The sequence below is a fragment of the Rhododendron vialii genome, chromosome 1a (assembly GCF_030253575.1).
Source record: "Rhododendron vialii isolate Sample 1 chromosome 1a, ASM3025357v1".
NCBI lineage: Eukaryota > Viridiplantae > Streptophyta > Magnoliopsida > Ericales > Ericaceae > Rhododendron > Rhododendron vialii.
In genome coordinates, this window is record NC_080557.1 from 18,661,341 (window position 1) to 18,687,906 (window position 26,566).

Consider the following 26,566-nt stretch of genomic DNA (forward strand, 5'->3'; position numbering starts at 1 on the left):
CGAGAGTCACGACCGCGTGCTCACGCCCGGAGAATTTAACTTTAATGACTACGTTTAATGAAAAATGTGATTAAACGGAGACGAACCAACTTGTTTTTAACATTTATCGAACACATAGGAGGCCACGAGCCCTCAGGGAGCCGCTTGCCAAGACCGCTTGACAAACGCCTCACCAAGTAGTTAACACCCCTTGCTTAGACCAAAAATGCAAGTTAAGCTCTATTCCGTAAATCATGCTTTTAAGCCCTAATATTTGAGAACCAAATAACCACCTAAGTCCTCGGGAAAGATTATCCCAAGACTTGGCCAAACGACTACTCACACATACTTAAAGCATAAACCAAAGCATAGAAATAAGACATGAATTTTAACCGATAGAAATGAAAATAAAGTTGATTTTATAAAGGATCTAGTCCGCGGCTACAACATTAATAAACGAGAAAACATTAAATGACAAATACCTTGAGGAGTTCTTGAAGAAATTAGCTAGAAAAGCTTGAAAGCCATTAATGGAGTTCTAGAAATTAAAAGACTTAAAGTGGAATATGACAAGATGATCAAGAAGAGAGAGAGAGACCCTATTTATACAAAGTGGTCTTTCTCTCACAAAATATCCCAAAAAATATCCTAAAAGTAGCCAAAAGTGGAAGATATTCCAAAAGTAGAAAATAGAAAAAGCAGCAAAAACGTGGCTGTATTCTGCAGTATGAACCGGTACTGGCCAAATCCCAGTACCGGTTCATAGGTCTTCAAAAGCTGAAAAACATAGACTCTGGACAGCATGAACCGGTACTGGCCAAATCCCAGTACCGGTTCATAGGAGGTAGAACTTCAATTTTTGCTCTGCTTTGGCCCAGACAGCCCGACAGCGTCCCAACACCCTCTTTGCACTAGATTAATCACCCGACGGGGCTTGGTGGAAAAAAATTTCACTGCCTCGAGCCCTTGGATCCTTTCGACTACGATCCTTGGCGTTAAGAACTGCCTTAGCACCGCGTATTACCTGAAACAAACAAAACAAAACCTTACGTGCAAAATGAGATACAAATGATACCTAAGGGAATCAAAACGCTACAAATCAGGGAACTAGAGCACCAAGATTATACAATCTTGGTTGCTCATCACCACCACCACGGGGACCAGAACCTTGTGGACCCACCACCTCCTGTTCATCCACCACTTGTAGTACATCCGGAGGTAACCGAGCCCCCAGCGCCATTCCATGCGGGAATGGATATCCTCGAGTGGTTTCATGAGGCAGAGGATGCTGCAGACTGGGTAGATCAGGCCATGCAGTTCTGGGGCTTGGGGGCTTAACCAGAGACGGATCTATGTTCGGGCGTATGAGGGCCACGAGCTCGTATTGTTTCGAGGTTTTTTTTTTAATTTTAATATTAGTATTAGTTGTAAATGCACTTGAGATGGTCTAGTTTTAACAAACATCATTTATTATAGTTTTTGTTATGTTATTTTAATTTTTTCTAGAGTCGATTACTATTTATATTGTAAGGCATCTTTTAATTTTTTCGTAACGAAAATGCATTTCATTACTCTTATGGTAAAATCTTGATTTCATCTCTGCTCCTCCACCATACCACTCCATAGCCAAATGAAGACCAACTTGATATTTGTCTTGCTCCACTTACCCGTGCTTTTGGCTCACAGCTGTGGCCCTGACCCTTGCACCCTCCCATGACCACCTCCTCCGCCGGCTCCTGTCACCAATCACTTTGGGTGGTTACGGTTGGTGTGTTGTTTTGGGCAACATGTAAACGCACGGAAAAAGCACGGATAAATTATTTTAGTTAAACCAAATAGGTTATCGAGCTTCTATAATGGGGGTCTTGTGGCAACGACCGCCACGACAAGAATTTTACGAACTACGATTATTATATGTAAAAGAAAATTATCCCCAACTTAATATAGTCTCGCCACCGTATTTTTTTGCCCTATACTAGTCCTAAATCTTCTACTTTGTTTCTAGAAAGGAGACCCAAAAAGGAAATAATATTAAGGATGAGATGTAATTAAAGAAAAAAGAACTCTACACTTTAACTGTAAAACAACTTAACCATAAAAAACTAAAGGTTGTCTTTTTTTGTACTGCTTGTGCAAATGACAAACATCATTTAATATAATTTTTGTTATGTAATTTCAATTTTTTCTAGAGTCGATGACTATTAATATTGTAATGCATCTTTTTATTTTTATAGGATACATTTTGTCACGGCTAAGGTAAAATCTTGGTTCCATCCCTGCTCCTCCACCATACCACACCTGACCCAAATGAAGACCAACTTGAAGTTTGTCTTACTCCTCTTACCTGTGCTTTTGGGTCACAGTTGTGACCCTGCACCTTGCACCCTCCCACCACCACCACCATCTCCGCTAGCTCCAGTCGTTTTTCTCGTGGTTCCCACCCTGCCGGCCTCTCATGTGTTCAATGGTGGATGACTTGGATGTCGGTGTGCTCATTGCATGCTAGTCGGCGTCGTGCTTTTGGGTCACAGTTGTGACCTTAACCTTGCACCGTCCCACCACCCCCACCTCTGCTAGCTTCAGTCTTTTTTCTCGTGGTTCCCACCCTGCCGGCCTCTCATGTGTTCATGGGTGGATGACTTGGATGTTGGTATGCTCAGTGCAAGCTAGCTGGCACCGTGTTACTACACAGTTTCTTGTGATCATTTCGGAGGGCTATTGCATGTGTTTTTGCTTACGTCGGACACCACCACCACCACGAGGACCAGGACCCAGTGGACCCACCACCTCCTATTCATCCACCACCTGCAGTTCATCCAGAGGTACACGAGCCCCAGCGCAATTCCATGCGGGAATCGATATCCTCGAGTGGTATCATGAGGCGGAGGATGTTGCAGACTGGGTAAATCAGGCCATGCAATTTTGGAGATTGGGTGCTTGACCAGAGACGGGTCTTTGTTAGGGCGTATGAGGGCCACGAGCTCGTATCGTTTCGAGGTTTTTGTTTTTTTTTTTTCAAATTTTAATAGTATTAGTTGTAAATGGACTTGAGATGATTTGGTTTTAACAAACATCATTTACTATAGTTTTTGTTATGTCATTTTAATTTTTTCTGGAGTCAATAACCATTTATATTGTAATGCATCTTTTTATTTTTTGGTAACGAAAATACATTTCGTTACTGTTAAGGTAGAATCTTGATTCCATCTCTGCTCCTCCACCATACCACACCATAGCCAAATGAAGACCAACTCGAAGTTTGTGTTGTTCCACTTACTCGTGCCAAATGAAGACCATCTCTGTGACCCTGACCCTTGCACCCTCCCATGACCACCACCTTCGCCAGCTCCTGTCTCCAATCACTCTAGGTGGGTATGGTTGGTGTGTTGTTTTGGACAACGTGTCAAATGCACGGAAAAAGCACGGGCACAAAAAAAGCACGGATAAATTATTTTATTTAAAACAAATAGGTTATCGAGCTCCTATAATGGGGGTCATGTGGCAGCGACCGCCACAACAAGACTTTTAGGAAATACGATTATTATATGTAAAAGAAATTATTCCCTACTTAATATTGTCTCGCCACCACTAGTTTTTTTCCTTATTTTATTGTCAAATATTAGTCCTAAATCTTCTACCTTTTTTTCTAGAAAGGAGACCTGAAAATGAAATAATATTAAGGATGAGATGTAATTAAAGAAAAAAGAACTCCACACTTTAACTATAAAACAACTTAACCTTAAAAAACTAAAATTATTCTTTTTTTGTACTGCATGTGCAAATGACAAACATCATTTAATATAATTTTTGTTATGTTATTTCAATTTTTTCTAGAGTCGGTGACTACTAATATTGTAATGCATCTTTTTATTTTTTTACTATACATTTTGTCACGGCTAAGGTAAAATCTTAGTTTCATCCCTGCTCCTCCACCATACCACACGTAACCCAAATGAAGACCAACATGATGTTTGTCTTACTCCTCTTACCCGTGCTTTTGGGTCACAGTTGTGACCCTGCACCTTGCACTCTCCCACCACCGCCACCTCCGCTGGCTCCAGTCTTTTTTCTCCTGATTCCCACGCTACCAGCCTCTCATGTGTTTAGGGGTGGATGACTTGGATGTCGGTATACTCATTGCATGCTAGCCCGTGTCGTGCTTTGGGGTCACAGTTGTGACCCTTAACCTTGCACCCTCCTACCGCCACCACCTCCGCTAGCTCCTGTAACGACCCTGATTTTTGGTAAATAAAAATTTCGTTAAATATTTGAATTTTTATTTTTAATTACTTGGTTTCTTTTAAAATTCCTTTTTAATTCTGATAAAATGTCATAATTAGATTTTAGTCCTTTAAAATTATATTTCTTAACTAGAAGTCCTACATGGCAAGTAGAATTCGTTTTTAACCGACTAGTTGGAGGAACCAGACTGCCAATTCACCGAGTTACTTTCTCCTAACCCTAGATAAACCTTTTATCCTTTACCCATTGGACAATAAAAATTAGGGTAACTTTTATCCATTGGACAATAGAAAACCTAGATTTTCCACCTAAGGTACCATTCTAGATTTATTGAAGTACATAAATAAGATTATATATATAGACTTATGTACATCATAGATTTATATAAGCTTGCTTAAAGGACACCTCCTTTAAACCATTGGACACCTCCTTTAAACCAATGGTCAATACATGCTAGGGTAAACTTTACCCCTTGGATAATAAGGTTAGTCTACCAACAAGTACTAGGATTTTATTAAATAAGTCACTTTCTAGATTTCCCATGTGCTTGTATACTTAAAGATATGTATATGTACCATATAAATTTATTACCGTAGATTCACTGGGTGCACAAATATAGTATTCTAAGTGGAGCATGTGCCTATTGGACTATTTTATTAGGAAACCTTGATACTTGAAAATCCTACTAGATTACATAGTACCTTGTGTACTTCTATATATACTTGGATATATATAGATATATGTACCTTATAAGGTATTTTACTAGATTTCCTAGGTACACAAATAACCTTATATATAGGTACATGTGCCTTATAAAGATATTTTTCCTAGATTTGCTAAGTACACCTATATATTTATATATAGGAATATGTACCTCATAACCATTATTATATTTCTAAGGAATCCTAGACCATACTCCTAACCTTTGCCCATTGGATAATAAATACTAGGGGAATTTTGACCCCATATATGGATAATAGAAAACCTAGACTTGCCATTGACCTCCAAAGATATTGTACTAAGATTTTTAGGTACACATGTATGGTTATATATAGATATGAGTACTTCTTAGCTTATTTTATTTCTAGGAATCTTGACCATATCTTCCCTAGATTTTTCTAGGTATTTATATGTAGATATATGTACCTCATAGATTATTTTAGGCATGCCTATCTATGTCTAAAGGACATATAGAGTATCTAGGAAAGTCTTAATCATTGGTTAATAACTATTAGGGAAAGTTTTATCCCTTGGGTAATAAAAAGATAGTCATGCCAATAAAATATTTAGATTTATAAGACTAGATTTCCTATGTACTTTAATATACTTATATATGCATAGTTATATATATATATATATATATATATATATATATATATATATAGGTACCTTGTACTAGTAAAAGATATGGAGAGATATGGGGAAGATTGGGAGAGTACCTTGATATGATTTACTTATGCATTTCTTCAAGTCAAATCTATCCACCATTGTCCTTTTATATATAACTTACTAGACTAAATTTTGAACCATCCCTTCCATCCTTCATCAAATCTTCCTAAAATCTACCCAAAGTACAAAATCTAGTCTTCCATTGATGGTTACTTGTACACTACCCTTCAACCTACCCACTAAGCCATGCCTTGACATGACAAAAGAAAGAAAAAAATCAAAGATATGAGAGAGAGAGAGAGAGAGAGAGATTCGGGTGAGGGAGAGGAGAGAGGAAGCTTTGGCCTATAAATAGCAAGCTCACTTCAAGCCATTCTCACACCTTCACTCTTTGCTCTCACTTCTCTCTAGAATTTCTAAACTTTCTTGGTTCCAAAATTTAAGTTTCTTTAAGTTTCTTGAAGTTCTTGAGAGCTACCACCAAACCACCTCCAAAAACCACCCCTAGATCTTTAAAGTAGCCTAGTTTAGTTAGCAAAGTTATTTCTAGGAAGAGAAAACCCATCTCTCTTCCTTTCGAAGCACTTCGGAGCCGTTACGCCGCCGATTCGCAAAACTGACGACCAACTCTCAAAACCGACCAACCGCCAAGAAGTAAGGTAGAGTCCCTTGTCCACTAACTCAACGTATAAACCGTACGTTGGAAAGTATAACGTAGAATCTTTCTCTAAATATATAAGATTATCTATCACTTATAATGTTTGAAATGCATGATAATCAACAAACTTATTTTTGCTAATGGAAGTATGAGCATGTTGGAATAATTGACTTTTACTCTAATAAACATATGTTATTTTGAACTCCCCACAAAGGAAGAAAGAACGATTTTCGAAAGATAAGACTTTATCGTTTGGTAGAAGTATTCGTATTTTGATCTTTAGGATGGTTATGAGCATGTATACTTGAATTGCTTGCATTACTTGTCTTGTTGTAAAGCATAAGTGATTTTCACTCCAAAGGCGTCCGTACATGTGGCGTTATGCTTTAAGTTGTGATATGAGCATGATAGAATAATATAGAGTTGGATGATCTTGCTAGTTTAGTTTCAAGATTACAATGAATGATTTATGATTACGTATGTGAAATGTCCTACCGCGGAGTCGTTGCATGAAAACTAGACACAGAAATCGAGAAAGTAGAAATATGACACCTAGGATGTGGTTAATGGAATGATGTGATTTGCAAAAGAGAAATGTTTTGGAAACTGCAATGTGGCCGGACTTGGTAGCCCATTGTGAGGAGTGCGTGTGTAAAGTATTTTCGAAAAACCAAATGGGAACCCGAAGCAACGGAACCATTGTGGTATACTCGGGAACCCGAAGCGGTGGAACCAAGGGATGAATTGTGGTTTGGTTATCCGCGGAGAGGAGGCAATGCAATTGTTTTAATGATTTTCGAAACCCAAATGGGAACCCGAAGCGGTGGAACCATTGTGGGATACTCGGGAACCCGGAGCGGCAGAACCGAGGGTTTTGAATTGTGGATTGGTTATCCGTGGAAAGGAGCCAATGCCAAATTCAATGATTTTTTTTGTGTGCCAATGGGAACCCGGTGCGGCGGAACCATTGTGTGGATACTCGGGAGACCAGAACGGCGGAACCGAGGTTGGGTGTGTTAAATACGATTTTGGAAATGTTGTTATGGTTATGAAATGTGGGAAAAAATGGTGACACAGTCTACAAAATGACGCGTAGGAGAAACTCAAAAATCATGGACACCAACATTAGTTGAATAGTGAATGTGGTTGTGTCATTGTTAATTATTTTATTAAATACGCATGTACTATGTGGATCTCACTGATTCTATGCCCTATTATGTGTAAGTTATGGGTTAGTGGGTATGGGATTGTTTTGTTGAGCTTTCGTAGCTCATGGTGCTACCTTTGGTGACCCTAACATATTGTACTGGTGGCGACGCTGGTATAATGCATCAGACTTTGTAGATGAACAGGAAAAACTCTACACCTTGGAGACTTTCAGAGCCGAGGAGTTGGCTAGGATGGAGGAGCAGATGGAGCAGTAGATAGGAACCCTAGTTTCCCCTCCTTTTGTTTAATAAAAGTACTCTTGTGAGAATTATGATGTAATATTGAGCCAGACTCTATTTAGATTTTCAATGAAAATGTCTATTTAACGTTCCCAAAATTCGGGGCGTTACAGCTCCAGTCTTTTTTCTCGGGGTTCCCACCCTGCCGGCCTCTCATGTGTTTAAGGGTGTATGACATGGATGTCGGTATGCTCGGTGCATGCTAGTCGGCGCCATGTTACTACTCAGTCTCTTGTGATCATTTCGGAGGGATATTGCATGTGTTTTTGCTTACGTCGATCACTACCACCACCACGGGTACCAGGACCTAGTGGACCCACCACCTCTTGTTCATCCATCACCAGTAGTTCATCTAGAGGTACACGAGCCCCAAGCGCCATTCCATGCGGGAATCGATATCCTCGAGTGGTTTTATGAGGCGGAGGATATTGCAGACTGAGTAGATCAGGCCATGCAGTTCTGGGGCTTGGGGGCTTAACCAGAGACGGATCTGCGTTAGGGCGTATGAGGGCCACGAGCTCGTATCGTTTCTAGGTTTTTGTTTTTTTTTTCAAATTTTAATATTAGTATTAGTTGTAAATGGACTTGAGATGATCTGGTTTTAACAAACATCATTTACTATAGTTTTTGTTATGTTATTTTATATTTTTCTAAAGTCGATGATTATTTATATTGTAATGCATATTTTTATTTTTGGGGAACGAAAATACATTTCATTACTGTTAAGGTAGAATCTTGATTCCATCTATGCTCCTCTACCATACCCCACACCATAGCCAAATGAAGACCAACTTGATGTTTGTCTTGCTCGTTTTACCCGCGCTTTTGGGTCACAACTGTGACCCTGACCCTTGCACCCTCCCATGACCACAACCTCTGCCGGCTCCTGTCACCAATCACTTTGGATGGTTATGGTTGGTGTGTTGTTTTGGACAACATGTCAAATGCAAGGAAAAAGCACGGGCCCAAAAAAACACGTATAAATTATTTTAGTTAAAACAAATAGGTTATCGAGCTCCTATAATGGGGGTCTTGTGGCAGCAACCAGCTCGACAAGAATTTTGGGAAATACGATTATTATATGTATAAGAAAATTATCTCCAACTTAATATAGTCTCGCCACCGCTTGTTTTTTTTTCTTGTTTTTTTGTCATATACTAGTCCTAAATCTTCTATTTTTTTCTAGAAAGGAGATCCAAAAATGAAATAATATTACGGATGAGGTGTAATTAATGAAAAAAGAACTCCTCACTTTAACTGTAAAACGACTTAACGAAAAAAAACTAAAGGTAGTCTCTTTTTGTACTGCATGTGCAAATGACAAACATCATTTAATATAAATTTTTTATGTTATTTCAATTTTTTTCTAGAGTCGATGACTATTAATATTGTAATACATCTTTTTATTTTTTTAGTATACATTTTGTCACTGCTAAGGTAAAATCTTGGTTCCATCCCTGCTCCTCCACCATACCACATGTCACGGGGCTGTTTTCGCCTAGAAATCTGCCCGTGATGGCACCAAGTTCGCCAGCAACTTGGTCTCAGCCAACTAGTGTTTACTCACACACCCGATATGTTTGAACGTCTAGAAACACACTCAAGAGTTACGGGAACCGTCCCAACCTTTATTAAGCACCAACTTACAAAGGAATACACTCAAGAACCTAGACAGAACATCCCTCTGCCTTAGGCTACGAAAATGCTTGCCTAAATAGGTTTACAATCATAAAAATGTGGCCACTAAGTACATGAGATCATGGGGCCAACCCATGATCTTGCAGTTGACACCCCCAACTGCCCTAGGGCTATGCTGGCATTGCCACAATCTGCCAGCACACTGAAACATGAAACTACCTGGAGATAACGGTCGATAACTACCCGTTTCTGCCTTGGACACCTGTCCCATGCTGCCAGTAACACATGCAGCCCGTTTCTGCCTTGGACACCTGTCCTATGCTCCTAGCAACATGTGCAGAATGCTGTTTAACCGTCAATAACCATTTTGCCTGAGCCAACTCAAGTCTACCTCCGTTTTGCCCGAGCCAACTTAAGGCTGCCTGGCCAATTTCGTGATCCACCCCAGCTGCTAATACTTAGCCGTTTTTCTCGATTGCCTTGTCCCACAAGCCTGCTTCCCGTTTAGCATCCCTACCTCGATATCATCGGGCCATCACGTGCATCACGACTGCCACTTGCCTTAGGGACCAGTGCCGACACCAACCGACACCGTCGAGTCACCTTGTAAAGACATGCCTGCCTCATGCCTTTGTTTCCACCGGTTGGCTAAGGTGCAAGGTGCCACCGCTAGCCAAGCTTAGCAAGCCTTGGAAATCAAGGTGCTAACAAACCACCCCCACCAGAGGAAGCCGACATCCTCGTCGGTAAGGCCCGTAAGTACTCTAACACTTCCTTCTCAGACTGCCACAAAGTCCCATCCGTTTCCCATGTAGCCTCCAAGTCTTGCCTATTTTCACACTTCGCCAAACAGGAGGTTCTCCCATTTGCCTTGCTCTGCCCTTTCGCCTTATTATCCAGAATCCCGTGCATCTGAACTGCGAGAAAAGCCCGTTGAGCTTGTTTTCTTCCAGCAACCACCAAGTCTGGAAAATTGTCGATAGCCAGCCACCCGTTCCTTCCCTTCCCCGCTTTCCATTCTTTGCCTTGGAACAACGCGGTACAAAGCAGGGCCGTTTCTCATCAGCAATCAAAATCCCACCGAGATGTGGCATCACAGCCACTTTTGCAGCCACAAAGAACTCATTACCCTGTATAAGTTCGAAGTCATCAAGCGGATACACCATCAAATCCATTTGCCCGTTCCAGTCCCCGATCGCCAAAGCGACACTGCCCGTCATTCCATGCCCCACCTATGCATTGGAATTTACTGTCTTGATCCGACTGAAACTTTCAACGACTTTTAAACCAAGCGACTGCACCACCCGTTCTGAAACAAAGTTGTGTGTGGCCCCCGTGTCCACCATGGCCAACACCTCCATTCCACAAAGCAACACTTTGACATACATCAAACCCGATCTCTGCGTGGTTACTGCCTTGTCTGCATGAATCACATTGAGCAATTGCATAGGGTTGACCCGGACATGCACTTCCAAGTCTGAATCACCATCTTTCCCTTCATCCACGCAAATAGCATTCAGCTTTTCACGCATTGGGCAATCCTTTGCCCGATGAGGCCCATCGCAAATGAAACAACCCTTGCTGAAATTCCCTTTGCCTTGTCGTTTGTCCTCTGCAACCGATTCCGATTTCTGACCCTTGTCTTTCTGACTCTTATCCCATTTCTTTGAACTAGATTTTGACATGCTAGATTCAAAAGATTTGGATTCGCACATCAGTTTGAAATCTGCCAACCCGTCGGCAGCAGCAATAGCTGATGGCAAGTCCTTAATTCCTAGTCTTTGTAGTTCTAACTGTGCCCAATTCTGCAAACCCGACATAAAATTGGAAACCTTGTCCTCCTCTGACATGTTCTTGATATCCAGCATCAAAGAACTGAATTCCTTTACATAATCTCGCACTGAACCTGTGTGCTTCAATTGTTTCAGAGACTCCCTTGCAAGCCACGAGGAATTGCAAGGCAGGAATTGATCCTTCAATTCCTTCTTCAGTGTTTCCCACTGCTCGATCTTTGGACGCCCACTGTCCTCACATCGATTTCTCCACCAGAGTTTCGCATCGCCCATGAGAAACATCGTGGTGATTGTCACACGATCTACATCTAGAACATGAGCAGCAGAGAAGTACTGCTCCATATCCCACAGAAAGTTTTCCAACTCCTTGGCATTTCGGGCACCACCGAAAGCCTTCGATTCAGGGACCTTTACACGTGTCTCAAATCCATCTGAGCGACCCAAGACGGCCCTCTTCACAACCAGCAATTCTGACTCCAAGTTAGAAACCCGCTCTTTCATGACATCTGAGAGTTTGTTCAAGTCAGCCAGCATCTCTGTAAACTTGGTTTCGTTCTGAACGACGTGTGTTTCGTGAGCCTTTTTCTGTGACTCGACCGAAGCCAACACGACATCCAGGCGTTCAACCAAGGTAACGCCCTTATAAGAATCATCATCACCAACGAGCTTTTCCAACTGTGTAACTCTGACCTGTACCGCCTCGAGTGCAGCATTTGCAGCCATACCTCCAACCCGAAGTCCTACAACTTATGCTCGCAACCTGAGCTGCTCTGATACCAACTGTCACGAGGCTATTTTTCGCCTACAAATCTGCCCGTAATGGCACCAAGTTCGCCAGCAACTTGGTCTCAACCAACTAGTGTTTACTCACACACCCGATATGTTTGAACGTCTAGAAACACACTCAAGAGTTACGGGAACTGTCCCAACCTTTATTAAGCACCAACTTACAAAGGAATACACTCAAGAACCTAGACAGAACATCCCTTTGCCTTAGGCTACGAAAATGCTTGCCTAAATAGGCTTACAATCATAAAAACGTGGCCACTAAGTACATGAGATCATGGGGCCAACCCATGATCTTGCAGTTGACACCCCCAACCGCCCTATGGCTGTGCTGGCACTGCCAGAATCTGCCAGCACACTGAAACATGAAACTGCCTGGAGATAACTGCCGATAACTACCCGTTTCTACCTTGGGCACCTGTCCTATGCTCCTAGCAACATGTGCAGAATGCTGTTTATCCGTCAATAACCGTTTTACCTGAGCCAACTCAAGTCTGCCTCCGTTTTGCCCGAGCCAACTCAAGGCTACCTGGCCAATTTGGTGATCCACCCCAGCTCCCAATACTAGCCGTTTTTCTCGATTGCCTTGTCCCACAAGCCTGCTTCCCATTTAGCATCCCTACCTCGATATCATCGGGCCATCACGTGCATCACGACTGCCACTTGCCTTAGGGACCAGTGCCGACACCAACCGACACCGTCGGGTCACCTTGTAAAGACATGCCTGCCTCATGCCTTCATTTCCACCGGTTGGCTAGGGTGCAAGGTGTAACGACCCTGAATTTTGGTCAATAAAAATTTCGTTCAATATTTGAATTTTATTTAAATTACTTATTTTCTCTTGGGTGGCTATATGATTCTTGTTATTTTCCATCGTAGTTAGATTTCGGTCGTTGGTTAAACTCTCGACTAGAAACCCTACGTGACCAATTTAGTTAAATTTCCAACCGACTAGTTGGAGAAACCGAGTGACCAACTCACCAAGTTACTAGTTGAACCTTTTTACCCTTTTTGAACCTTTTGCCTTTACCCATTGGTTCATAATGGTTAGGGTAATCTTTGTCCATTGGACAATAAGTTTTTCATTATTTTAGTTGACTAAAGTACATGTAGTCTTTTCAAATCTTATTTTAAAGAATAAAAGTACTTGTACTTCTTTTGCCCATTGGTCCATAGTTGCTAGGGTAATCTTTGTCCATTGGACAATAGGCCTCCTATTAAAATATTTTTGGTAAGTACAAGATGTAATATTTTTATGGTTTATAAAAACATGTGCTAGTACTTATATGCATTGTTTATTGGGGATTCCCCCACCCCTCCATTGTCCAATGGTTATTAACCGCAAGGGGAATTATTATCCATTGGGTAATAACCCAAATCTTTCTACTAAGTACAAAGTTGCATTTTAATAATCAAGATTTGGATTCCCATGTACTTTTATGCATTAAACTTTTGGGTATATCTAAACCCTAGATTTTCTTGTACTTGTACTCTTTTATAAACTAATGGGGAGAATCCTAGCCTTTTTATTTAATTGGGGTACTTTGTACCACACCTATATTTAAATATAGGGCTTTTATCACATGCTTTAAAAAGGACAACTTTAATTATTTTATTATAAAAGTTTCCTAGTAGCTATTGTCCATTGGATAATAAAAGTTAGGAAATTTATTGTCCATTGGGTAATAGGTTATTCTTTCAAGCAAGTACATGGGTTCATTAAAATAATATTTTCTTAAACCCCATGTGATGAAAAGTATACATTATTTTATTATTAAAGTACTTAGTAGCCTTTAAGACCTAATATTCTCCTAAGTACCTTTTTATTATTTTGTATTGGGGTTTTGTACCCAATTGGATTAATTTATTGGGGAGTTGATCTTCCTAGAGTACATTTGTACACTTGTCTATTTTGATTAGTCAAACATGTGCCTAATTGGATTTCTTTATTTGGGTATTTGATTTTGTGAATCTTTGTACTTTGTACTTTCTTATTCTCTCTTGTTATATATATATGTGTGTGTGTGTGTGTGTGTGTGTGTGTGTGTGTGTACTAGGGAGAGAGAGAGAGAGAGAGAGAAAGAGAGAGAGACCCGAGAGAGGGAGAGAGAGAGAGAGGGAGAGGGAGAGAGAGATTGCCGAGAGAGAGAGGGAGAGGGGAGCCGAGAGAGAGAGAGGGAGAGAGAGAGAGAGAAGGAAGAAAGGAGGAAGATGGGTTGTACCTTGACTTGACCTTCCTCATCCTTTCAAATCCTTGGTGATATCTTTCTTCCTAGCTAAGAAACTTCCTCCATTGTACTTCTATGCTTGTTTAAAACAAAATCTTGTACCCATTGTCTCCAAATCTTCCAACAAATCTCCCATAATCCCATCCAAGGACAAATCCTAGCCATGCAAGCCTACCTTTTAGCCAAACTTAGCCATGCAAGCCTAGGGTTAGACTTTGATCTTTCAAAGATTGCATGCCATGTGTCAAAATTTGAGGTAGAGAGAGAGAGAGGGGGGCCGGCCATGAGAGGGAGGAGAGGGCCAAGATTTTTCCTATAAAAAGGACCCCATTCCAAGTATTGAACTCACACCTCCCATTCTACAACTTCTCTCTCTAGAATTTCCTTGTTCTTTCTTTGTTCTTGCTTAGTTCTTCCTTTGTTCTTGAGTAGTTCTTGAGTTCTTCAAGAAACTCAACCTAGGCCGCCACTAGACCGCCACTCGACCAACCTCTCGATCCAAAAGTAGTAGTAGTAATAGTCAAGTAGAAGTTTCGAGAGAAACCTTTCTCTTTCGAAGCTACCGGAGACCACCGTAGGAAGTTACTCCGTCCGACCACCGACGTACTTTCCGTAGCCGACTACCGCCTAGAAGAACTGTAAGGAAATCCTTACTTACTCCCTATTTATTTACTTACTCAAGTATAAAGTAGGTTATCTTTATTTACGTACTTATCATTTGTTTAGAAGTATTCGTATTTGATCTTTAAGATAGTTATGAGTATGCGTATATGAGTTGCTTGTATTACTTGTGGTATGTGATAAAGCATAAGTGATTTCACTCCAAAGACGTCCGTACATGTGGCGTTGTGCTTTGAATAAAGCATAAGTGATACACTCCAAAGGCGTCCATACATGTGGCGTTATGCTATAAGTAGTAATTGAGCGTGATGAGTAATATAGAATTGGATGATCTTGTTAGGATGATTCTTGCTTAGTGTTGTCCTACCGCGTAGTCTTTGTATGTAACGAGACACGAGAATCGAGAAAGTAGAAATATAACACCTAGGGTGTGAGTAATGAAAGGAAATGTTTTTCGAGGAAGGAAATATTTTTGAAACAACATAATGACCAATTTCGGGTGGCATTATGTGAGTTGTGTGTGTGCGTGTGTAAAAGACGTGTTTTGAAAAGGTTTTGAATTTTCGAAAACCGCAATGTGGCCGGACGTGGTAGCCCATTGTGTGGTGTGTGTTGAAAAAAACCAATGAGAACCCGGAGCGGCGGAATCATTGAGGATACTCGGGAACCCGGAGCGGCGGAACCGAGGTTTTGTGTGTGTTGAAAAACCCAATGAGAACCCGGAGCGGCGGAATCATTGTGGGGATACTCGGGAACCCGGAGCGGCGGAACCGATGTTTTTAGATTTCGAAAACCCCCAATTGGGAACCCGGAGCGGCGGAACCATTGTGGGAGACTCGGGAACCCGGAGCGGCGGAACCGAGGGTTTTGAAATGTGTGTGTTCCCATGGGAACCCGGAGCGGCAGAACCATGGTGAGGTATAGCTTGGTTATCCGCATTACGGAGCCAATGCAAATATTTTTTGTGTGCCAATGGGAACCCAGGACGGCGGAACCATTGTGAGGATACTCGGGAGTCCGGAACGGCGGAACCAAGGTTGGGTGTGTAGCTTGGTTATCCGCGGTACGGAGCCAATGCAAATGTTTTGTGTTAAACAAATGGTTTTTGAAAGATTGTTTTGTAAATGAAAATGTTGACACAGTCTACGATGAGTCGCGTAGGAGAAACACGAAACTCTTGGACACCAACGATAGTTGATTAACGAATATGGATGTGTCATTGTTAGCTGCGTATATATGTATCATGTGGAAATCGATGTGTTATTTCCTGTTGTTTGTAAGTATGGGTTAGCGGGTACGGGATTTTCCTGCTGAGCTGTTGTAGCTCACGGTGTTACCTTTTGGTGACCCTGACATATTATATGGGTGGCGACGCCGGTATAATGTGTCAGATTTTGTAGATGATCAGGGTAAGCAGATCACCGTGGAGGCTTTGGAGCTAAGGAGTTGGCAAGAATGGAGGAGCTGAGGAGCTGTAGTTAGGAACCCTAGAATCCCCCTCCATTTATGTAAAAATTGAACTCTTGTAGGAGTATTTGTTGTAATAAGAGCCAGACTCTATTTTGAGGTTATCAATAAAATGTCTTCTTAACGTACCAAAAATTCGGGGCGTTACACAAGGTGCCACCGCTAGCCAAGCTTAGCAAGCCTTGGAAATCAAGGTGCTAACACCACACCTGATCCAAATGAAGACCAACTTGATGTTTGTCTTACTCCTCTTACCCGTGTTTTTGGGTCACAATTGTGACCCTGACCCTTGCACCCTCACACCACCACCACCTCCGCCGGCTCCAATCTTTTTTCTCGTGGTTCCCACCCTACCAGCCTTTCATGTGTTGCAGGGGTGGATGACTTGGATGTCGGTATGCTCGGTGCATGCTAGCTGGCGCCGTGTTACTACTCAGTCTCTTGTGATCATTTCAGAAGGCTATTGCATGTGTTTTTGCTTACGTCGGACACCACCACTACCACGGGGACCAGGACCTAGTGGACCCACCACCTCCTGTTCATCCACCACCTGTAGTTCATCCGGAGGTACACAAGCCCCAGCACCATTCCATGCGGGAATCGATATCCTTGAGTGGTTTCATGAGGCGAAGGATGCTGCAGACTGGGTAGATCAAACTTGTTGTGACTAGTGGCGAGGTATGCAGGGGCTCAAGGGGCCCCGGCCACACCACCCCAGATTTTAGAATTTTACTACTATTATATATAATATAATTACTATTTGTATGATTAGTATACAAATCTCAAAAAAATCTGAATAACAAATTGTAATTTGATCTAGTCAAAAATTAAAAAATTTCTACATTGACATGTAAAAATAATTCCGTTTTTTTTTTCACAAAACGAGTATAATGTTCTACAAAAGCTACACAAATGTTGGTCCTCGATGTAAAATTCTGACTCCGGTAGGTTTCTCCCTCTTCCCATCCTCTTCCTCTGCGGAGTGTGTCCATTAACATCGTATCACGCTCAATCAAACCCAAAAACAGCATGGGCTTCTCCTTTGCTTCTTCTCCTTCCTTTTGTTTGAAAGTCTCAAATGCCTCTCATCTTCTTATCCCCATGAGTTCCCAATCGTTAATAGGCTCAATTCCTGCAAATCCACACGACAACTGAAACAAATCCACTCCTTCATCATCAAAACCACCCCAACTCCTCTGTCCAAAATTACTCTCTCTATGCGCCAAATTTCCTGACATAGACCTCAGCTATCTTCATTCCGTTTTCACCCAAATTTCCAATCCAGGTAACTATGGCTCGTCTCTCAATCAATTGAAGTAACCAAACAAATTCTCTCAACTTATCTTCAGTATGTGCTACTCCTATTAATTCCCAAACATATTAATTTCCAGGTTTTAGTTTGTACAATGCCATTATCCGGTGCTTTTCGGGTTGCAAGAACAAGAACGGCTCTTTGCTTGCGTTATCTTTTTATAGCGAATTGCTGGCCAAGGGTTTGATTCCTGATAAGTACACGTACCCTTTTCTTCTCAAGGCCTGCACTGAATCCCGTGCGTTGAGGGAAGGGCAGGAGGTTCATGCCGTGTAGTTAAGAATGGGTTTGTGTTGGATTTGTATGTGGTCAACACATTGATTAGATTATACGCCATTTGTGGGGCTATTGACTCAGCGCAAAAGATGTTCGATGAAGGTCCTTATAGGGATTGGGTTTCGCGGATTACATTGATTCAGGGTTATGTTAAGATGGGGTTTTGGAAGGAAGGCATACTGGTGTTTTTCGATATGTGATGCGAATTTTCAGGTTGATGAACTGACAGCGGTGATTGTCCTTTCTGCGTGTGCTAAGTTGCGAGATTTGACCTTGTGTAGGAGGATACACCGGTATATGTGTGACCATAAGGTGAATTTTGATGTCTTTGTTGGGAATGCATTAATCGATATGTACTTAAAATGTGGTGATGCTGATTTTGCTCATAAATTTTTTAATGAGATGCCAGTGAAGAATGTGGTTTCTTGGAATTCCATGATATCAGGATTGGTGCAGAAAGGGGAATTTAAAGAGGTCTTAAATATGTTTAGGAAGATGCAGAGATGAGGTGTCAAGCCGGATGATTTCACTATAGTTGGCGTGCTCAATTCATGCGCTAATCTAGGCATGCTTGAGCTGGGGAAATGGGTTCATGTCTACGTTGATAGAAACCGCATCAAAGCAGATGGGTTTATAGGGAATGCATTGGTAGCTATGTACGCAAAGTATGGAAGCATAGATGAAGCCTCGAAAGTATTTAATGGCATGAAATGCAGAGATGTCTATACATACACGACTATAATTGTTGGGCTAGCAATGCACGGACAAGGAGAGAGAGCATTAGATCTTTTCTCTCTGATTCCTAAGATGGGCATAAAACCGAATGGCGTGACATATTTAGGTGTCCTTATGGCGTGCAGTCATGCAGGACTTGTGGACAAATGGCATAAGCATTTTTCAGAGATGTCAAGAGCATATGATCTTGAACCCCAAATGGAGCACTACGGTTGCATGGTTGACCTATTGGGTCGTGTGGGGTTGGTAAATGAAGCACAAGAGTTTATTAGTAAATATGCCAATTGAACCTGATGCTTTTGTTTGGGGAGCGTTACTGGGAGCTTGTAGGATCCATGGGAATGTTGAGCTTGGCGAGATTATCATGGAAAAACTTGAGAACTTAGAGCTTGAAAGAGATGGGACCTACGTACTCATGTCTAACATATATTTCTCTGCAAATAAGAGGAAATATGCGTTGAAGTTGAGAAAGGCAATGAAAAAAGGGCAATAAGAAAGATTCTTGGGTGTAGTTCTATTGAACTGGATGGTTCATGAGTTCCGAAGGGGTGACAAGTCACACCAGAAAACTAAGGATATGTATGGTATATTGGACGAATTTACTAGTCATTTCTAGAGTACTGGCCAGTGGGTACATACTGAAGGAACTGATTAGAGGAGCAAAAACTGATAACAAAGAAATAAGGGCATGATGTATTTCCATGTGCGTATTCAGAGAGAGAGAGAGAGAGTTGATCTCTCCTTCCTTCCATCTGATATCAGAGTCAGCATCAAGGACTAAGCAGAAGAATCATGGCTACTTAGAGATGAGCAAGAGTTCTTGTAAAGTCTGAGTCTCTGACTAAGAAGATTTGAATAAGTGTATATCTTTATGTGCACTTCTTGTAGTTCATTAACAACTTACACATTTACCGTTTTCAAATATATCAAAGTGTTAAAAAACCCAATTTGTTCGAGACATTTATCGACATGTAACTTTCATGCAGGAGCGGCTTCAAACTCCTATATGATGATGTTTTGAGCTCGTGTTGCTATGTAGTGTAACGTTCTTTTGGCTGGACAACCCCTTTTCCAGAAGCAAATTTATAACTGGAAGTGTATGGAACAATGTACGACTGCGACAGCTGCATGTATAACAACTACTTGCTATGGAAGCAGCCATTCCAGTGACAGGTAAGCATGAAAACATTTAGATCATAAAAATTCCATGCCCTCACATCATTGTCTAAAATTACACATCATGTATCAAAGAAACAAGAAATTGCTTTTATAATTCATCGCTATGGCATATTTCTCGCACAATTGAATTTTGAAATTTGAGCATAGCCTGTGTAGACCTGGTGCTTTGGTTATTGTCCATTTTTAATTTTCTTCCAGTTATGGTAGGTAATGAAGTGATCTAATGATGACACACATGCCTCGATGAAGGACTACTGGAAGCTTAATAAAAAAGATGCAAGACACCATTATGCCCTCAGTTATAGGAAACTTAGATTGGACATCATATTACTCGCACAGCTATTAGAATATCAGAATATTAGAACAAAATCTCACTTCCTTTTATGTAAAAAAACATTGTCACCTGGTTAACAAGACCATTTTGATCTTACTTATAAATATTGATTTCTTCTTTTCCTAGTGCTTTCCATATATAGGTTTCCACATACACTGTAGAATGAAGAAGAAAAAAGAGAAGAGGGAAGTACACAACTACCCTATAGAACTGGTAAGTCGAGGTCTTTTTTTTTTTTTTTTTGATTGCCAACAAAAGCAATATTGTTTTGGTGTTAAAGCAAAATTGCAAGACAGAAAAGAAAGCACGAATAGGCATCTGTAAGAGAGATGCCAATAGCTTATTCCGAAAAAAATTAGAAGATAGAAAAGAAAGCATGAATAGACATCTATAAGGGAGATGCCAACAGCTTACTCAGAATGCGATGCACACATGCTAACCTATAGAACTGGTTACCGAAAGACCAACGAGTGAGAAAAAACTACGGTCAAACATTGATACCGTTTACTATTTGAAATCTTCCTCCGATGTACAAACACCAAAACACACACAGATACTTCCAACCAAAATGCATTCAAATTCTCCAAAACACATCCACTCTAACAGCCTGGGTCTTTCATTTTCTTCCTTCGTTTGCTACTTCAGTTTTTTTTTTTTTTTCCCCATGATTGTCACTCTCCTCTATACAGATTGGAAATGACACCATTTCCTCTTCTCTACAAGAAGCTGATCAGGTTGATGCCGACAAAGCTTATTTTTATCCAAGGAGCTTATTTATGCAAAAACTCCCAAGACTTTGGAAATAGGGTTTTAAACACCCAAACATGTAAATATCTATTGAGAACAAGCAATTCACCACCCAAAGAAGAGAGTAGATTAATGATTATCAAGATGTCACTTTGGTGTTAGCAAACAACTGCTATGATGATAAGGAATGCAAAGACATTTTCACTTGGCATGACTAGTAGTTAAAACCACAAAATAAAAACCTGAAATCAGAGTAGGTGCTACTTTAGCTATTCTTTGTCCTTCTGCAAAATTTGACACTTAGCTGACATATCAGTCATTTAAAGAGGGGAAAAGGTACCCACTTCATAAAACCCTTCTTCTCTTGTAATGTACAGCTACTAGTTGGTTGGAATTGTTGGGTACTGTTTGTCCACAACCTCTATTATTTTGTTTGCTATAGCACTAGCATAGATAGAAGAACCTTCACATATCTGCAATATGATCAACACCAACACAGATATACACTGTTAAAACTCTTTTTGGAAAATACGAGATAGAAAAACCCCAGGAATGTGATATGTGGTCCAACAATATTGGGGAGTGAGAAACGATAGGTGATATATTAATGAGTCAGTGACTAGGGTACCTACAAGATTTATTTAGAATCTCAAGATATTAGCCATGACTACGCGAATACTTTGTAACTAGTAAAAGTGCTAATGCTGTATAAAATTCCGTACAAGTCATTACAGAAGACAATAAAAATTGTTGAAAGATAAGATACAATTGTATGGGAAAAAGTAGGTTATAAATTAAGTGAAGCACATTTTTAAGGAGTATTTGCGACTTATTTTAAGAGCTTCTGAGTAGTGTTCAACTTTCTTAAAATATTCATCTTTCTGTTCTCAAAACAAGTTTTCTGTCACCTGTTTTATTGTTTACTATGGTTATCAAAGCCCACCAAATATGAAGTGCATAAGTAGAACAGAAAAATACCAACCCTATGTTTGGTCAAAATTCTGATCGGACAAACAAATAGGAAGGGATGGTATTTAAAGTGAGAATGATATTCCATGCAAAAATAGTAAAAAAAAGATTGATTATCCACCTTACTATTGAAGAGGAAACAATAGTTATCAACGACAAGGCCACCACCAACATGTTGGATATCCAGTTGAAGCTCATCAAGGGCTTTTGAAACAGGCAACAAGCAGTTGATTTTCTTTTGCGGATGGGCGAATTTAATGGTTACTTCATCATCAACAATCCGGACATCGATCTCAGAGTCTTTGAACTTTCTCTGAAGCCATGAGCTCCTCAATCCATTGTAGGAAGACTGGTCTTGATGATCTGGACCATCACTTTCTGTCTTGTGCCTTTTGATCCTCTCTATGCTGCATCTCTTCCTCTCTACCAGCATTTTTAGCTCATTGACAGTTCTGAGAAGCTCTTTGATGTACCCAATGGCATCTCCCACCACTGATGCTCTATCAGCCTTTGGTGTACTCATCCAAACAGAAATTGTTGAAAATGTCAAACAAAAGAAAGCCAACTTTACATTTAAGTATGTATACGTGCATCACCAAGTTCTGGAATTCCTTAAATGGGAAGTGACATGTAAACATGGAGAGGGAGAAAGGAACTAAGAACATCGCTGGTTGGTATTACAATGGCGACACCAAAGCCAAAATTTGGCCTTTCTTTCATTGCCGAAGTACTAGCATAATCAAGAATGTGACAATCCAGCCCCAATGGTGCAAATGTCAATTTTTTTTATTTTCTGCAATGAAGGCAATACTGTTTAGATAGGCTTTTAGATCCCATTATGAGAGAGTGGTCAAGGGGATGAGTTATGCCAAAAGCTAGTAACCACGTTTGGTGCCAAATTTGTCCTGAAGGTTTGCCAGCCCATGATTTGGCGACATTTAACTTCGGTACAGAATTTGAGTTTGTTTTTTGTTCTATTCTGAGAAGTTCTTGCCAAAATCCAAATTCTAACTTTACACTTATTTTGGCTCACAGTTTGTAAGATACTCAAAAGCATGTGCATTATTAGCAGTTAATATTAAATATGAGCTATGCTACGTACCCAAAAAAACGAATACAAAGAACCTTGTATAGAAAATCATTATGTACTCATATTCATTTTGGAGATGACACTCACAACACTGATTTGATTCTCAGACCACCCATTGCTTTTTCTTTTTCATTTCTATTGCACTTTTTTTCATTGCTTTCTTTCCCGATTGAAGAAACAGCGAGAGAGAGAGAGAGTTGTACGAGAGCAATTTTGTTCACCTTCGCTTGGGTGAGGGTAACTTTACCACATTCGGTAACGCATGTAGGTTTCAATTGGTAATCAAAATCACTTATTTTATATGAATTGATTCATTAGGAGATCATGCAAGAATTAAGCTCAATCGAATATTATTTGATCAAAAAATCTTTTTGTTGAGTTTAGAAATAGATTGAGCAAAAAATTGGGTTATTTTCATCCAAATTGAATTTTAGAGAGGTCTATAACATAAACGGTCTTGTTTATCGAATCGAAACCGCAACACACCTCATCGAATGTGGAAAAACTTACCCTCAGCTAATGCGAGGGTGAACAAAATTGCTCTTAACTTGTAATGAGATGGGAATACCTTAGTGGGGTTGGGAACCAAATTTCTCAAAACTTCGTACTTATCAGACAACTGCCCTCTCCTTTGCTTCTCAGTATTCAACTGTCGATTGCTGCCCTTCCCATTACTCTTCCTGCCCCCGCAACTCCTATCCCCACCATTGAACTCAAAAACTCCATTATCATATCCATACCCACCACAACTTCCTTCTATCTCATCCACCACTCCACCAAACAAAGAACCAGTATTCATATTGTAGCCCCCATTGGGCATTGGAGACTCGAACATTAATCCCCTAGACAGAGGAGGCAGTGGTGGTGGAAGGTTCAAATGAAATCGTGGGTCAAAATTAGCAGAATTTGAATCCAACGCACTGTGAGTATCGGACGCAACGTTCCCTAGAAATCCTAACGTGGGTAGAAAGCTCGGGGAGTTTTGGGCTTGGTCCGGATACGAAAACGACGAATTGGGTAAGTGAAAAAGGTTAGATTCAGGGACCATTTCTTGTGTCAAAGGGGTGTTTCTCTCAAAACCCATACGGTGCAGAAGCTCCTCTATTTCCATGCCAGCGGATGCTTCTTGTTGGGGATTTTGATGGAAGGAGAGTTCTTCTATAGAGGAAAAGGTGGGGGTGAAATTGGGGACTGTTTGCGAAAACCCATTTTCTGGTAGTCGCATAGCATTCTCTTGATACATTTTTGGATCGACAGAAATTTGGTGTTTGTTTCTGTCCTTTACTCTTCTGGGTCTTTGTCTCCAGAAAAGGAACAGAAAAAATGGCAAAGGCCAGTAAGTACTTAAAACTACGTACACATCATAGAATGGAAGCCCCTCAATTCAAATGATGAACATAATTGTGCTACTCGTCTCAATTGAAAGAATAGTCCAATATATATGGAAGCTATGTATTTATACACATTTGTTCTTTCTCCGGTTTCGCTAGAGCTGGGAGGTTAGTTACAGAGAGAGAGAGAGAGAGAGAGAGAGAGAGAGCTCCATTCCGTTTTGCCAGTGCTGTGAAGTTTGTTAGAAGATTCCAAGGAATTGGGCCCACTCACAATCTCAGAAAACAGACCAGCAGCATGATTTGTAATGACAGTTTTGAGCGAATTTTCTTATATGCTCCAATTCCTATGATGCTTCAATGTGGTATTAGGACATGAATTCCTCCGTAAATCTCAGTCATTAGATCAAAAATCGGTGAACATCAGCTATTTGATCAAAACCACACGTAAGAAGTGAGCTAAAATTGCTAAAAACGAGGTGGTTTTGCAATTTTCCTTTCGAAAAATTACACTTTTACTTATCATGAAAAAAGACTATACAGTATGTTTTATGGTCACATTTACCATAAAGTATGGCAATACTTATTACAAACTATGAAAGGTGTGCATGGGACAGGCCCCCCTCTTGCACCCCCTAGGACCGACCCTGCTTTCATGTGACACAAAGTGAAATTAATTGTGGTCTCATTTGACGATTCGATTTGTTCATATTGTAGGTTTCGATTTGATCTATTATCCATCCAAAAAATCAATTTTATAGGACGTCAAATTCCACCTAACCGAAGCATAATTTTCCTAGGAGATTCATGGTCACTGTCTCACACCTTATTTCTTTTATGACCAATACGTTTGGATCAAGCTCTTATCAATGTCCAATCTATTTAATTTTTTATTTTGCATGACGATAAACACAATTTGATTTACAAAATAAAATGATCAAATTGTCAGGGTACCATAATTCATGGAAATATACTTTTTTTTATCATAATGGAAAATCCTTAAACTACATACAAATTAACACACTTACTACAGAAAAATTAACACACTTACAAAGGGGGATTGTGTGGGTCTTTCTCCCTTGGTGAGTGACTCTCCAGCTTTGTGGGTATCCCTAATTGTGTGTGAGTTTGTGTGTGATTCTTACATCATTGCACTCTTATGCTCCTTCGTTCTTCCCAATTATTTCCTCTTATCATTATTTGCAATACCACCACAAAAAAGTTTTGACTTTCATTAACTGTGTTTATAGTGTGTTCCACCAACTAAAATAAGTACGTACTTATATTTCGAATTAAATGTGATGTATTGAGAGAGAATGACTTGTCTCGTAAAGCGAGAAATAAGTACTTAAAAAAATAAAAAACCTTAGCAAAACGGAGCCTTAGGCCCCGTTCCGGAAACGGAAATAAGTACTTATTTTTTAAGAAGGCAATTTCAAGCTCAAAAATCATGTGTTTACGTAAATAATTTTCCTATAAATATGGATCTTGTTTGATAGATCTCATTGACATCTTTTATACGGTGAAAAAAAAATTGAAAAATAATTTTTCATTTATATTATTTTTGAGTTTAAAAATGTGAAATAAGTACTTATTTTTTAAGAATGTGTTCTGAAAATAGATCATTCATGAAAAAAGTACTAAAAATGAGTTTGATAACTGTACCACTTTAGAACGTAACCGTTCAGCCATTCTATTAGGATGAGTTTCTTAAAGTCAATGAGGAGGGGGACCCATAGAGAAATATCCGTTTTGTGGAAGAAAAACAAGGAAGATAGTTTGGAGTTCATGTAGAAAATGAGTTCATGGAAAATATTGTGCAATTACAAGTAAACTTATCCTACAATTTTGAATCCTCACAAATCGTCCTAAGATTTACTTACCAAATCCACGTTCACAACACTCTATGCTTGACCGCCGAATGCCTTGAATCCTCAAGCCTTCCGAAATACAACCAAAAAATCTACCGGAAGAACAACTCAAGTAGTTGAATCAAAGTTTGTAAGAATTTCTTGGAGTTATGCTTGTTACTCAATAATCCATCGATTTTCTCCTTACTCCAAGATTCAAGCCAAAGACCCCCTTCAAATCCATCGATTTTCTTTTTACTCCAAGATTTCAAGCCAGAGGCCCCCTTCAATGTTTTCTGAGGTTAGGAGGAGTGCTTTTGGGCGGCTATATCATATGCAATAGCCACAAATCCTTATAAGCCACATATTTATAAGCTGCATAAATCTGCCCTAGTTGCTATATATCAAAACCCTTGATGTCCTGCATTTCCTTTCACATCAATTAGCCAATAACCACTCAATTACAAAATATTGATTTCATTACACTTCCTAAA

General features: G+C 40.1%; 1 protein-coding gene and 1 pseudogene across 1 annotated transcript; one reads left to right on the forward strand and one right to left on the reverse strand.

Moving 5' to 3' along the window:
- The first annotated feature begins 16,467 nt into the window (after nucleotides 1–16,467).
- On the forward strand, nucleotides 16,468–22,520 carry LOC131329079 (pentatricopeptide repeat-containing protein At4g38010-like; annotated as a pseudogene).
- On the reverse strand, nucleotides 21,168–24,288 carry LOC131336689 (transcription factor bHLH10-like). The gene is made up of 3 exons (XM_058372617.1): nucleotides 23,460–24,288; nucleotides 21,923–22,309; nucleotides 21,168–21,305 (listed from the first exon to the last, which is right to left on the reverse strand). Exons 1-3 carry the CDS (start codon nucleotides 24,132–24,134, stop codon nucleotides 21,213–21,215), a joined length of 1,155 nt encoding a protein of 384 aa, XP_058228600.1. The 5' UTR covers nucleotides 24,135–24,288; the 3' UTR covers nucleotides 21,168–21,212.
- Between the last annotated feature and the right edge of the window lie 2,278 nt (nucleotides 24,289–26,566).